General features: G+C 38.9%; 1 protein-coding gene across 1 annotated transcript in view; it reads left to right on the top strand.

Annotated features, from left to right (window-relative positions):
- ABCA4 (ATP binding cassette subfamily A member 4) overlaps positions 1 to 16,122 on the top strand; it is a 111,156-nt gene that overhangs the window by 51,866 nt on the left and 43,168 nt on the right. Inside the window, exons 16-18 of the mRNA XM_070941069.1 lie at positions 7,499 to 7,621; positions 11,426 to 11,603; positions 14,140 to 14,271. Of these exons, the coding sequence (XP_070797170.1) occupies positions 7,499 to 7,621; positions 11,426 to 11,603; positions 14,140 to 14,271 (433 nt within the window). The remainder of the gene's footprint in view (positions 1 to 7,498; positions 7,622 to 11,425; positions 11,604 to 14,139; positions 14,272 to 16,122) is intronic.

The raw sequence follows: 16,122 nt of genomic DNA, 5'->3' as shown, positions 1-16,122 counted from the left end.
TTCAAAATAGATTCAGAAACTTTTGTGGAATGAATCGTGTTTCTCTTTTACAGTAGTTCCTGACAAAAACAGAATCATCTCCTACATTTGGTGGGTTTGACTGGCGCGTTCTATTTAAAGAATTTATGTAAACCTCGCAGTAGATTTTTTTAAAACCATTGAGGAATTGGCAAGCTACCCCCTCTCAAAAAGAGGATTGTAATATAACATAGGAGATTCCTTACAACATTAATACAGGAGTGTACCAGAGGAACAGGGACAGGCCCAAAAAGAGTGGTGGCTAGACAGTTCGAGGCTCCTATGGGAAGTAATGAGGTCCTTTTGAGGTGTGGTTGTGGTATCTCTTCTTATAATCTTTTCATGTTGTGCAAAAGAGCGTATGAGTAGCTGCAGGGATCACTCTTATATTAGTCAATATGCATTTATTTTATTTACTAATTCAACTTGTATCTTGTCTTTCTATTTAAGTGAATGCTTAAAGATGTCTCTTTGAAGAACAGAAATTTGGATTTCCCCATAGTTAAAGAAACTTGTCTGGTCACATATTATAGGAGCTGAAGAGCCAAAACAAAGACCCACAAAAGATCTTATCTGTAGAATGAAAGCTCACACCTTACCATTCACTTTCAGCTTAGGCAGTTTTCCAAAACCAGCATTGGCTGGTTCCTGAAGCACAAGTAAAAAGAAAAAAAAAAAAGAGAGAGAAGTGTTTTAAAAAAAAATCTGCAGTCTGTCACAGCTCAAGAAACTCTTGTTTGTCTTTGTGGTAGAAGCAGCAAGAGGCTTTCTTTTGCTTCAAAGAACAGTAAAGAGAACATTCTTCTGTAGAGATATTGATGAAGATCACCATTACCAGATATAAGCTTCAGTAACTTAAAGTGCTTTCCCGAAAGGAGAGGTGACTCAAGTTTCATGAGCCCCTGAATTAAAATTGGAAGTTTGAAAAGTTTCTCTATCCTGATTCCGTTTCCATTTCGTGTCAGGTCCTCCAAACAACTTCCTCCCTTTGCTAAAGAAGAAAAATTGTTGAGACGTATTAAAATTAATACATTAGTTTATTTTCCCTTAAAATATCCATGATGTTTTGTCACAATATGTCTACCCCATGAAATCTGTTCCAATTAAAGCAATCTCTCCAGCTGATTTCTTCCAAGTGTATCTTACTGATCCAGCCACCTGATAGTAGTACAGGTAATCATTAACTTACAACAGTTTGTTTAGTGACAGTTTGAAGTTACCACACTGAAAAAAAGTGACCGTTATGACCGTTTCTTCTGGCAAGCAAGTCAATGGAGAAGGCAGATTCACTTAAGAGTCATATTACTAACTTAACAACTGTAGTGATTCACTTAACAACTGTTGCAAGAAAGGTCGTAAAATGGGGCAACATTAACAACAGAAATCAGCCATAGAAATTTTGGGCTCCATTGTGGTCATAAGATAAGGACTGCCTGTATTGGCTGAAGAATTACAAATTCATGATATCTAAAAGACATCAGGAGGCAAAAACTAATAAAGTGAACTGGGAAGTCCTTATTCCACAGTTTGCCTTAGGGTTTCTGGTATTTAGATCCTATTTACTAAAGACAGTGTAGCTCTAATTTTTAATTAGAGTATGCATTTCAGAAATAAATATAATCTTGAACCACATTTAAGTGCATTTATTCTTCTTTCCTTCTTATGGGGAAAAACTACCCCTCAGGGACTGCAATTGGTCTTGGGTTCTGTGGTGGTTGGACATACTTTTTGAAACTTGTAATGTGAGCACTGTTGATGCTAATGACACATCAAATAATTATTTAATAGTATGATTTGCATTGCTGAATTCTCCCTGTAGCAAAATGCAAAATGAAGCTTCTTGCATCCAACCAACCTGTTTTTATTTCAGGAGACTATGGAATTCCTCGGTCTTGGAATTTCCCTTTCCAGCAATCTTATTGGTTTGGGTTAGGACACTCAAAGACTGAGAAAACAACAACTGTCGATGGTGAGTTATTCAGAAAACTAATGTTCGGAAATATTTTGAGCCATTGATTCAATAATAATAATAATAATAATAATAATAATAATAATAATAATAATAATAATAATAATAATTTTATTTCTATACCGCCCTTCTCCTGAAGGACTCAGGGCGGTGTACAGCCTATTTAAAAACACAGACAAAACAACAATATAAAATTTAAAATAATTAAATAAAGTGGCTCAGATTTAAAACCCCAATAAATTTAAATACCCCAATTTAAAACTATTGTGTTGATAGTCCGGCCTGGCGGAACAACAGGGTCTTCAAAGCGCAGCGAAACACCCGGAGGTCGGAGATCTTACGAATTTCCAGGGGCAGTTCGTTCCACAGGGCTGGGGCTCCCACAGAGAAGGCCCTCCCCCTGGGCGTCGCCAGCCGATATAACTTGGCTGATGGCACCCTGAGGAGACCTTCTCTGTGGGAACGGACTGGTCGGTGGGAGGCTATTGGTGGCAGAAGACGGTCTCGGAGGTACCCGGGTCCTATGCCATGGAGCGCTTTAAAGGTGGTGACCAACACCTTGAATCGCACCCGGAAGACCACTGGGAGCCAGTGCAGCTCGCGCAGGAGGGGCGTCACATGGGCACAACGGGTGCGCCCATAACCACCCGCGCGGCCGCATTCTGGACCAGTTGGAGCCTCCGAATGCTCTTCAAGGGGAGCCCCATGTAGAGAGCATTACAATAGTCCAACCGGAAAGTAACAAGGGCATGAGTGACCGTGCGCAGAAGTGAACACACACTTGCCTTCATTTCTGGGAGTCACAAAAAAGATTAGATTGAGACATGCAGTGGGAATATTCGCAGGTGGCTTGGAAGTCTTGAGTGGCCGGCTATTCTTAGCATGTTGCTGGATAATGTGTCAGTCATCTATCACAATTTTTTCTGAATTCTGCTGAAATAAACAAGGAGCCTGCAAATCATGCTTTTCCTTTCAATTTGTCTGGAAATAGTTGACAATTATGGACTATTGTGACAAGTGCTAAATTCGTGAACGTGACTTTGTTTTTAACTCGACTGGTACCAGGCTAGCCAAAAATAAAATGTCAGCATCTTAGAAAGCTTCTGGCATTTTCCCCACGTCAGAGATGAACCAAAGTTTCCACACATTTTCAACATAGGAGCTATACCAGCTCAGCTGACAGGTTGGCTCATGTCTTGGCATCAAACCTAGTACTGAAAAACATAAATCATGCTCATATAAGAGAGTGAGGCCACCTGCAGCAAAAACATCCAAATACAATCTAAGGTGGAGATCCTAACCTAATACTATATCCTCTCTCAGGCCTTTTTTTTTTTAAGCCAGGTTTTAATGGCTTTTGTAAAACACAACAAGGTGGGGGTAGTTGGTGTTCCATAGAGTAGGCTTGCAACAAAGGGTTGTGCTGAAAGCAGCTTCAAAAGTTAGGCATTTCCTACATGGAGTTGCATAGAAACAATTTGTAAATAATCAGACATTTTTTGATTTCTTAGCAGCAAAAGGTAATATGAAACATGAAAACAGATTGATATGTGACATTCTGCCCACAATTTTGTCATCCCATGCGGAAATGATTTTTGGATAGAATATCATATTATTATTTTTTTAAAGCCCCCCCCCCAAATGTTTCGTTTAAAAAGAAATAAAAATCCACAAGAGACTAATATTATTAAGATCAAATGATTACTTTGTACCATTATGGTTGATAATAAAAGACCTACTGCAGAAGGGGAAAACAATGGGGAAAAGAAAGGAAAAATTATTACCGTATTTTTTGCACTATAAGACGCTCCAGACCATAAGACGCACCTAGCTTTTGGGGAGGAAAACAAGAAAAAAAAATTGCCTCTGCCTCCCAGCATCCATCGGTATTCATCTGGCTAGCGTCCTTGCAGCAAACAGCAAACAGCTGGTCAGCTTCAGCACATTATCGCAGCCTGATTTAGCATGAGCAGCTGATTAGATTGGCCTCCCGGAATACTGTCAATCAGCTGTTCCAGCCTGCGGGGATTGCCGCTGCCTATCACCACCTCCACATATCTCATTTTTGGCCTCCATGTGTCTTGTTTTCAGCCTCCACATGGCCCATTTTTAGCCCGTTCCATCGCAACCACCACCTATCGCCAACGGCAGCAGTGATTGGCGATGGTGGCGATCCCCGTTGCCTGGAACAGGCTGCAAACGGGACATGCAGAGGCCGAAAATGGCACACACGGAGGCCGAAAATGGGGCACATGGAGGCCAAAAATAGCTGAAGTGTGGGGGCTGGTGGGTGGACGGGGCTTCAGCAACATTCGCTCTATAAGACGCACAGACATTTCAACCCACTTTTTTTGGGAGGGAACTGCATCTTATAGACCAAAAAATATGGTAAATTAAGAATCTGATAAATTTAGAACAACTGCACCTGAACTGGAGCTGCAGTTTAGGGTATTCTGTCTAGTTTTGCTTCCATTTAATAATCATCCAGATTTTTGCAGCCCAGTTATACTAGATAGATAGACCCATTAAAGTTGCCGTTCTTGTCATGAACAGATGGGATGACATCTGTTCAGGTAGATGGATGATATGGCTATAAACTCCTTGACAGTGATGCAATCCAGCTATCTCTCCATCAAATAATCACAGTACTTTTTCCCCCAGTCCATTGATATGTTCAGGAAGACCCTCGAGTTCATTTACATCCATGCATAAAACTCTGTTCCTGTTCTCAGTTAAAGAGACAAAATGTAACAAATATATTTTAAAAGAATGGTTGCCGGAATTGGCTATGTCTAGTTGAATGAAAAGAAGGGCTAGGGTTGACATAATAGCAGTGTTCCAATATCTCAGGGGTTGCCACAAAGAAGAAGGGGTCAAGCCATTCTCCAAATCGCCTGAAGGCAAGACAAGAAGCAATGAATGAAAACTAATCAAGGAAGAGAAGCAACCTAGAACTAAGGAAAAAAATCCTGACAGTTAGAACAATTAATCAGTGGAACAACTTGCCTCCAGAAGTTGTGAATGCTCCAACACTGAACCTTTTTAAGAAGGGATTGGACAACCATTTGTCTGAAATGGTATAGGGCAGTGATGGCTAACCTTTTTGCCATCGCGTGCCAGGAGAGGGGGGGGGCGGGGGAGGGTCGCACACACACGTGCCCACGCGCATGTGTGCGCAACCCCCTCCCCCCCGCTCCTGGCACATGATGGCCTGGTAGGCCCATTTTTCTTTCTTACCTGGTTCCAGATCCTCTCTGTGTATCTGGGAACGGCGAAAACAGCCTTTCCCACTCCCTTGGAGGCCCTATGGAGACTGAAAAGGCCCATTTCCCAATGGGCCCTTCCCCCCGGTGGGACAGGAAGTGACATTTTTTGCTGTCCCCAGCCTCCAGAACCTCTCTAGGAGTCTCTAGGAGCCTCTCTAAGAGTCTCTAGGAGCCTCTCTAGGAGTCTCTGGATGCTGGGGACAGGAAAAAACGTCATTTCCTGTCTCACCGGGAGTGGGGAAATGGGCCCTTTCAGCCTCCGTAGGGCCTCCAAGGGAGTGGGAAAGGCTGTTTTCGCCGTTCCCAGATACACAGAGAGGATCTGGAGCCAGGTAAGAAAGAAAAACGGGCCTTCCCCACCCTGCCCCCAGGCCCTCCAGAGGCAGGAAACAGCCTGTTTCCCTACTTCTGGTAGGCCTAGAAGGCCCGAAAATCAGCTGGCCGGCGCGCGCATGCGCCCCAGAGCTGAGCTGGCGTGCCCACTAATATGGCTCCGGGTGCCACCTGTGGCACGCGTGCCATAGGTTCACCATCACGGGTATAGGGTTTCCTGCCAGAGCCAGGGATCCAGACCTCTAAGGTCCCTTCCAACTCTTATTCTATTAATTAAGAAAAGCCTGGAAAAATGCACAAGCATTTTGGGAGCTGCTGTATCACAGATTAGGTAAGACAATATTTGTTCTTCATATAGCCATTCTACTCATCACTCTTACGCTTCGGCAGCCCCTCCAGGCTATTTGCATCCAATTCTCAGCAGATGAAAGATACTTCTGGACCAGCCAAGAGCTAATCCTCCATGCAAACACTGAAATATCTCTCCTCAGCATTTTCCCAGTCTTTATACATGTTAGGGTCAGATCGAAAGAAGCAGCAACGTTTTTTCCTTTTCAGAGGAGTTTTCATTTTGTTGCATTCTCACCTGATTGTTGTTTTCCTACTGAACATATACTGGACATGCAAGAATGACAAAAGCAGTGGATATTTCTGTGGAGCTCAACCCTGCAAAGTTTTTGTAACCTTTTAAAATGATACTTCTTCCATAAGGAGGATTTGGTATTGCTTCAGCATTCCAAATACCTAGCTTGGCTTTTTAATGTGCCTATTAAATAAATAAATATTGCCACACTATAAATTACTGAAAATAATTTAGGCAAAAAAATTTAAGACATTGATGAGATAATGTAATATCCTTTATTTATTAACTTAGTATTTTTGAGTCTCTTTATGATTGGCATTACAAGATTGACTAAAACATAGTTAAAATGTCCTGCCCTTGAAAAATGGTGGAAAACTCAGGTAGAACAAAATGTAGTTGTCCAGATTGTTGGATGGTGTGGTCTTTAGATACCAATTACTGCTGATTCACAGTTTATTTCCCATTCAGATTTCCTAGCATTAAAGAATATCTTCCTGAATATTAATCTGCCAGTGGTCTACTTAATTCCACAGTAGTTAGTTTGATATATATCTAAGATAGAATCTTCTTCTGTACTGGTAAGAAAGTCAGAAGATTGGCACTAATCACTGCTACATTACAGGACTTGTACTATACAGGTAGTCCTTGACTTACAACAGTTCATTTAGTGACCGTTCAAAGTTACAACATTACTGAAAGAAAGGACTTATGACTCCTTTTCACACTTAACGACCGTTGCAGCATCCCCATGGGCACGTGATCAAAATTCAGATGCTTGGCAACCAATTCATATTTATGATGGTTGCAGTGTCCTAGGATCATGTGATCATCTTTTGTGACCCTTTGACAAGCAAAGTCAATGAGTAAAGCAGACTCACTTAGCAATCATGTTACTAACTTAACAATTGCAATGATTCACTTAAGAACTGTGGCAAGAAAGACTGTAAATTGGAACAAAGCTCGACAAATGTCTCACTTAGCAACATATATTTTGCTAATTGTGGTTGTACGTTGAAGATTACCTGTCGTTTTAACATATATCCTACCTCCAAATGATAAATTGTGATAAATTGTGCCATCACTTTTCAGCAGTAGAGTTTAAAGGACATGCCAGAAATAAATAAAATAAGGGATTCAAGGCTGCAAGGTTTTAATACATGTTTCATGCATATTTTTGTTTTATTTGATGTTGGTTTTTTTAACTGTGTAATATGTTAATGTGTTCATAATTTAAATACCTTGGACTATAAAAACCAATAATAACTTTTATTGTTGTCTTAGTACTTGGCTTTGGTTACCTTTAAATAACTTGATTCTTAATTAACCTAGAAAAAGATCCAGAGAAAGAAGGTGTCACTGACATAAAGGCTGAAGATGAAGAGGTGAGAAAAAGCATGGCGGCTGAGCCTGTCCTGGGAGAGAACAAGACTGACAGCCTGAGGCAGGAGGATGGTAAAGAAAAGAAATGTAAACACAAAGGGAAAAAAGACTGCAAGGAGCAGGGGAAACCTGAGACAACAGAGGCAAAAGACAAAGATCACATTCCTAGTAAGAAACTAAGTGCAATAATCACAACTCCGTTTCTATAACATAAACTTTAATATATTTCCTTGTTGCTAGTCCTTTTGTTGTTCTGTGCATTTGTGTGAATAGCTACAGGCAGTGATGGAAAAATAGAGGGTTCTTTTTAAAAATTGTGGAAGGGTCAAATTAAGCACCAAAAAGATTATTACTTAGTAGTTCATATTTGCTTGCAAACCAAATTTAAAAAAACAATTCTACGAGCACAAACATATCTCTAGGCCATTTTATATTGTTGAGAGAAACATGTAATAAAGTTTTCCTGATCTTGGCTACATCTGGCCGGGGGGGGGGGAGGCTTTTTTTCTTCACATGCTTATACTACTTATTTTTATCATTAAAAAAAAAAAGTAGCATAAGCATGTGAAGAAAAAAGGGCCACATTTTTGAGATTGATGATAGCTGGTTTTAAAATAAATTTTAGTAATAAAAGTCTACAGGTTGTGAAAATTGTACCATTTCTGCCATTTAGTGGGTAGCTCAGCATTCATAGTGCTGCTTTAAATGATATTCAACTATGTTCAAAAGATTACCTATTATTTGTAACTATTGTATTATTATTTTTGTTAGGCATTTACTAGATGTATATAATTGTGCCTAACAGATATATACTGCTGAATAATAATAATGCAGTCTAAACATCTGGCTGACTATGCAAACAAAAATAATATGTATAATATTATTAAACAACAGTTAATTATCCCAGGTTCTTGGAAAAGATTCAATAAATGGAAAAAAATGCCAAACCCAGTCTAAACATCTGGCTTCCTATGTGACCACCATGACAATTTAAATTTGTATGCAGCCCAATTCTTATATTAGTAGATATAGTTGGGGCCCTTTATAGCCCCAACCATATCTATTGATATAAGAATTGTATGTTTATATTCCTACTTTAAATTGAAATTACAGTTATAAGCATTAAGGTTTGTGTGCCCTGAGCCTGTTTTGTTTTAGTTGAGTCGAGGTTTCTATACTTGGTGACAAGATGGTCAATCCAACATTTGACAAGCAAAGAAGAATCACCTTGAAAGACTTGAAATAAACCAGATCCATTTTGGTTCATCAAGATTTCAGTTGTGATGATGGATGAACAAAAGCAGGCAATCCTTCAAAAAGATCAGTCCTGTCAAAAAGCAAAGATCATTTTACCCACTCCTCCTAGCACCTTCTTATCAACTCCAAATGTCTTGCAAGTTCTGAAAATATTACAGAAGCTGCCCTACCTTGCCCTTGGTATAAATACCTCATATTGTCCTTTTTCAGCTTGGAGCTGTAAACAGCTTATACGATAAAGAAATTTCTGAAAACATACCATGAGATCTGAAAAATTTTGTCATTTAAATTTTATTTATACACACATACACACACACACACATACATGCACATTAAACTGCATAGGATCTTATGTATGTATACTATTAACATATATTAAGTGATCAATATAGATGACTGTTAAAAACGGAATTATTCATGCTGCATTTGCTCCATGGAATTTTGCTGAAATTTAAACATTAGTTGTGATGCATTCAGCACAATACTTACTAGTGCAAGATGCACAAGACAGAGAGGGATTGGCAGAGTGCAATTTTATGCCAAACCAATACTTGTTTTAATTATAGTTTGTTGCATTAGTCATGGTGATTAATCACCATAACGTAAACCAAATCCAAGCAAATAACCTAGTAGCTTAATAGGAGATTATGCACTGAGATATTAAATTATTTATATTACAAATCTTGATTTAATTTGCCTTAATTGTTTTCATAGATATTAAATAGATAACATGAAATTGATTTAATACTAGTCCTTTAGTTATATCTAGTAGATAATCCATATGTCTTTTGCACAGAGGGGTGATCATATATCTATTAGAAGAAACAGGACAGTGGATTGCATAACATAGGCCTCAATTAAAAGAATCTGATTTGTTGTCCAATTAGAACCCATTTTGCAGTCCTAATGCTAATTTAGTTCCTCCTCACATAAATGTAAATTCTAGATTTGAGGCCAGATTGAAATGCCTACTCTTTGTTCAAGCTTTGGAACAGAAAGGTGCTGATAGTCTTTTCTGACATCTGGAAGTTTCATTTGGACTGTGCTCCTCAACATCTAATGTCCATTCCTTGAAAACTAGATAATTTATCACTTGTGCTGTTCCTTCACGTTTAATTGCATTGTTATGAAACAATATATGCTATTCTCCACCACCCCCTGGATCATCTTAGACATTAACTTCAAATAGCATTTTTATTATAAAAGTGGAAGAGTCAATGAAAGTTCCAGCCAAGGGCTCAAGCAGTAGAGTGAGATACTCTTAGATGTAGCATCTCCAGACTCTTATGATGCTACACAATCTTTACAGAAGTTTACCACAAATCCTGTGGTAATTTGGATAAATCCTAAATCAACAAATTCCAATTTACATCTTTACATATACCCAATGAGATTATTTACTTTAAAGTCTGGTTTTTTGGCTCTGAATAAAATAAAATACTTCCCAGGGTGACATTTAAAAGAACACTTTTATGAGCTCAGCATTTGGATAGCCAGGATGAAGTGAGACAAAAGGAAAACTGTAGTTTTGGTCTATCCTGCTGAACAACAATGGTTTTCTCCCAGTAAGACAAAAAGGCAAGTGTTATTTTAAACTACAGAGCTGTCTTGCAGTCCCTTTTGTAGAAAGGAGAAAATCCATCTGGACAGATGTCTTGTTTTCATGCCAGGTTCCTAGATTGTTACAGATCACCCCTGCTTTCTTCAAAGATTGATGCAACATAGCATCCCTTTTAAATTGCTCTGTGCAAAGGCTGTAGTTAAATGGCCCATTATTCATTTGCAATTACTTAATACAATCCAGACTGGACATGTTTGTTTCTACATTGCTGCATAGCTTTATCTATGCATTGAGGTTTGTTATTAAATTTGTTTGCCGCCCATCTTGCTGCAAAGCAATTTCATGATACTGGAAAATAAAAAGTCCAATGCCTATTCTCTCCCTATAACTTAAAAACTGCATTTCTAATTTCTCTAATTGTGCCCATAAACCTGCTGACGGAGGCAACTTTGTTTTCCCTGTGGCAGAGGCAACCCTGCTCTTCATATATTAGCTGTGGAAAATTATTTGCATTGGCAAAAGGAAAATTTCACCAAATGAAATTGTCCTGTAATTTCTCTAAAGATTGGCAGTTAAACAATATGGCCTCTTTTTAAAAATTCTGTGTGGAAATCTAACACCGTTTCTAATGTTAGTCCCACTTCTGAAGTTCTGAAGTTTTATCTAAAAGTATCTTCTAGTGACATCATCAAATTTGAGATACCCACTAAAGGAATTAATTAAACTAGGCTCACCATTGTATATGTAGTGGGAAAACCAGACAGAAAGATGATGACAGAATTCATAAATATTGTGTCAGTTGCAAGTGATTGGTGTTAGATGGTACTTTACTTGATAGTTACCACATGCACACACAAAACCAATCTGCGGGTCTGGTTTTGTTTCCAGCGTAATGTAGTACAGTAAGAACAAAACATATATAAGTGCTGCTTTAGAATTTGTAATTCATTATACTTAAGTAATGTGACCACTCCTGTTAATAAATGACTTAGCTGTGTAAGAGTTGTAACCACGGAGTTTGCCTCTCACTTTTAAAATAGATTTTTCTTTGTTTCAAGCAAATCCATATTTTGAAGTGGAGCCCTCTGGTTTAAAGCCCGGTGTGAGCATCCAGAATTTGGTGAAGATCTACCCCAATTGTTCCAAGCCAGCAGTGGATGGAATGACCGTTACCTTCTACAAGGGCCAAATCACGGCTTTCCTTGGCCACAATGGTGCTGGAAAGACAACCGTTATGTAAGTCAGTCTGCCTTTCAGAAAAAAAGATTGATATGAAGTTGAGTTAAGTCATTGGATCCTCAGCTGTGAAAACTCAGTATGCAGCAAGCCACTTATCTTTCATCTCACTCTACTTTAGAGTGTTGTTATTGGGGAAATTGGAGGATATTATTACTGTATGTATATTGTTTTGAACATAGGACAAAATAGGCAGACCTAATAGTGGGTACACATCAGGTCAAGAAATAATATTTGGGCATCTGATCTGCTGAATATACATGCTTAGATTTCATTTAACATTCTGAAATAATGCATAGCTTCACAGGAAGATTGTGCTTGACTCCTGTACTAAAGATGATAAAACTGAACATTATGTACTGAGCAAATTCATATAATAATGGAATGACAAATTTCATTAACTTTGCTTGTGATGATGGGGTTTAATTTTGCCAATACCTTTCTGCTCGGATTCTACTTCCTGCTAATTTCACTTGCTTTCAGAGGCTTCCTCATTAGCTGACTTAAATTCTTCACTGACTCAAAAGGCAAATAAATAACCTAAAATAGTCATTCCATTGAGTATGCTCAGTTGAAAGCAAAAAAGTAAGTCCCACCAACAGTTGTGTTCAATGCCTTGTGGGAATGTTATATTTAGCTACATTCCCCTCTAAACTTGTGTGAATGTCAGCTGACGTATTGATTCAGAATAGTCTTTTCAATCAAAAGTGCTTCTAAACAGCTGTTTGCCCAATGAGTCAAAATATATTTTGTTATTCTGTGTTTTAATTAGTGTAGAACAATCGGGTTGGAAGGGACCTTGGAGGTTTTCTGACTTTCCCATCAAATAAAGCTTGAAGGATATAAATGGACATTTTCATCTAGAAATAAATTATATCTGATCTTTTTGTAAAATTAATGAAACAGATAGGATTCTTTGCATGCAATTATGAACCCAACCTAAGCCAGATTAGTCAAGGAGACCTGGTGCCTTTTTTGATATTACAGCCTAGCCTCCTTACTTGACGAATTAAATATTTAAACATATTCTAAATTTGCATAGGCATAACGTTATTCACTGGAGCTACCTGGAATTTAGACCCAAGAGCAAACATTTCCGATATAGTTAGTACCTTTGTCCCTAGAAATAGGTTGATCCTGTTCTCCTGTCTCAAACATTATGAATTATGATGTCAGTTTATCTACTTCAGTACAGTCTGAAGGAAGAGGAGAAGGAAAAAAAGATTATTCTAAAATAGGCAAGGTCCTGGGAGAAGGAAATGCCTAATAAATATGAAATAGAAGAAACAAAAACAGATGTTTCTCTGGAAGAGCAACATTTTCCTGGGGTCAGGTCTTGCGCTCAAAGAGATGGAGAGTATTTTGTCTGGAAAAGCTGAAAAAGCAATGAAATCACAATGTTGATATGGCCTTTAGGCCTACGAGAGTTCCAGGTGCATTGTTTCTCAGGAGTCTGGACAAACATTTTTTTGGCTTTAATTTCCCAATGCCGCTAGGTTTCTTCCTGAGGAATTTTGGTATACTGTGGCCAAGTCAACATTGCAAAAAACTGTGGACATTGCAGTACAGCTACATTTGTCAGTTTTCATAGGAACATAGAGATGAAAGTAGGTCATCTAGTCTCTGTTCTTGCAGTTGAGGAAATCTGCCTGTGTAACATCCTTAATAAGTAGCATCTGTCTATGCTAATAGTCTACCATACTTCAAGGTAACCTGTACCACTCTGAAATTGCTCATTTCTTCCCAATGTTCTATCAAAATCCTGTCTTGTCATTTGAACCTGCTGTCTTAGATGAAAATTATTTATGCAACATTGAATAAATCTTCCTCATCATTGGTATGACAGCCCTTCAAAAATTTGAGGATGACAAAGTATCTTTAAAAATTCTTCTGATATTCTAAAACAAAACACTTGTTTTTTGAATATGGGTTATGCATATACACAGCTAAGTAGTCCTAGTCCCATGGAGAATTTAAGGTTAAAGAAATGAAAAGGCTTTTAAAAAATGAAAAAGTTCATAAAAATGAAATGCTTAATCAGGTCTGTACTGCTTCGCCAGTTCTCCCAATTAATGCCAGGCCATTCTCTCTTTTTAAAGCCTAGGTCAAACTAATTCCCTAGTTCAACACAGGGAGAATATTTTTAAAATATAGTGTAAGAAGAGAATATGTATTTTTATTTAAAAACAAACAAACAAATCATTAGCCAGTAGGAAGATGGCTTTGAATTTAAGATAATTGCTTTCCGGGAGGGAGGCAGGGAGAGACAGACAGACAGAGAGACAGAGAGACTAAAAGTCTTATCAAAAACATACTAATTCATTCATTTTTGCATTGTGTTCACTTGAGTGTCTCCAGAGATCTCAGGCACCAGTTAATGGCATATGTGGTCTCCATTTATCTGAAATTAATGGTAATAGTAGCTATAATTTAATTGTTATTTGCAATTATTATATTATCATGATTACTAATTATAAATCCAATATTCTTTATTCAAGTATTTGATTCCTTTTAGGGGTCTTTTTTTTTTGTCTAGGTCTATCATTACAGGTCTTTTCCCACCTACATCTGGAACAATATTGATTGATGGAATGGACAACCAAATACACATTGATTCCATCCAGCAGAGTTTAGGCATGTGCCCCCAAAACAACATCTTGTTCAATCAGTAAGTGCTAATAGAAATGTGTTTCAAAGTTCTCTAAGAAGCCTTGGTTTTGTCAGTAAAATGCTATAAGGTGCTATGATATAAGGGGCAGGTCAAAATCTGCAAGATAGCAGGCACAGGATAATGTTAATGTTAATTTTATTTATATACCGCCCTTCTCCCGAAGGACTCGGAGCGGTGTACAGCCAATTTAAAAACATAAATATACAGACATCATCATTAAAAAGTAATTAAAATCAATTAAACAGTTTCGGCCAAAATTTAAAACCCCAAGTTAAAACTCCAATTTAAAACCACTTAAATAGACAGCCCCGCCTGTCGGAACAGTAGGGTCTCGAGGGCACAGTGAAAAACCCAGAGGTCAGAGATTGTACGTATTTCCGGGGGCAGTTCATTCCAAGGGGCAGGAGCTCCCACAGAGTAATGTGTAATGATACACGTTCTGCCCTTTTTATACATTTGTGTATAGAAATGAACTAGACATTAGTTCACTTCTTCTGCCAACCTAGCAGTTCGGAAGCACGTAAAAAATGCAAGTAGAAAAATAGGGACCACCTTTGGTGGGAAGGTAACAGCATTCTTTGCACCTTTGGTGTTTAGTCATGCTGGCCACATGACCATGGAGATGTCTTCGGACAGCACTGGCTCTTCGGCTTTGAAACGGAAATGAGCACTGCCCCCTAGAGTCAGGAACGACTAGCACATATGTGCGAGGGACAGTGATGGGTTGCCCCCTGGTTTGCAGCGGTTCTAGAGAACCAGTAGTAAAACTGGCGGGAGGCTCCGCCCACTGACCCTGATGTCATAAAACCGCTTCTGCGCATCTGCCGAAGCTTCTGTGCTTGTACAGAAGAGTGCGCGCACGCGTGAGCAACCCCGTTGTGAACCGGTAGTAAAGGTAAGCAGAACCCATCCCTGGCAAGGGAAACCTTTACCTTTACCTTAGTTCACTTACAAAAGGTGAGACTTGGATTGTGACACCATGCTACTAGTTACAATCATTAATCATAAGTTACAAACAACAATGGATAAATCATAAGAAACCAATAGGAGAAGATAGTTCGAAAGATGAGAGGATGAGGAAAGATGAGAAACAAGACAGTATTGTGGGAATTATGTGTTTAGCAGACTGATGGCATGGAGGAAAAACTATTTTTGTGTCTGGTTGTTTTGGCATGCAATGCTCTATAGTGGCGTCGTTAGGGGAGATGTTGAAATAGATTATGTCCAGGTTGTAAGGTATCTGTAGATATTTTGTCAGCCCTCTTTCTGGTTTGTGCAGTATACATAGATCCTCAATGGAAGGCAGGCTGGTTGCAATTTTTTTTTCTGCAGTCCTAACTATCCATTGAAGTCTGTACCTGTCTTGTTTGGCTGCTGTGCCACACCAGACAGTTTCTATTTGTATTAAATAAATAAGTAAAATGTCACTTCAGTATTAGCATTCACTATCATCAGTGGTGGGTTTCTACCAGTTCACCCCGGTTTGGGTAAACCGATAGTGGCGGTGGCTCCGCCCACCCGCCCAGATGTCATCACAGATGCTCTGCACATGCGCAGAAGGTTCTGCGCATGCGCAGAAGCACCGTGCATGAGCGCGCCCCCGATTCCGAACCGATAGCGAAGGTAAGTAGAACCCACTACTGACTATCGTCTTATTCTAGTCTCCAATCTAGACAGATCAAGACAGATGCTCTTCAGCCTATGAAAGGGCTCTCCATAGCTGCAAAAGAGCTTTCCTTTACTTTCAAATACTATTTCTGATGGATTATGTTCTCTCCTCTTTCAAAATTAATGAAGCCCCTCCTTCCCTCTCCCCCTCCCTCTCTCAATCAAATAAGGCACTTGGAG

The sequence above is a fragment of the Pituophis catenifer genome, unplaced genomic scaffold (assembly GCF_029215685.1).
Source record: "Pituophis catenifer annectens isolate HBS135680 unplaced genomic scaffold, rPitCat1.0.hap2 SCAF_3, whole genome shotgun sequence".
NCBI lineage: Eukaryota > Metazoa > Chordata > Lepidosauria > Squamata > Colubridae > Pituophis > Pituophis catenifer.
The sequence above is the reverse complement of the archived record's forward strand: the minus strand, read 5'-3'. Positions and strand labels throughout refer to the sequence as shown.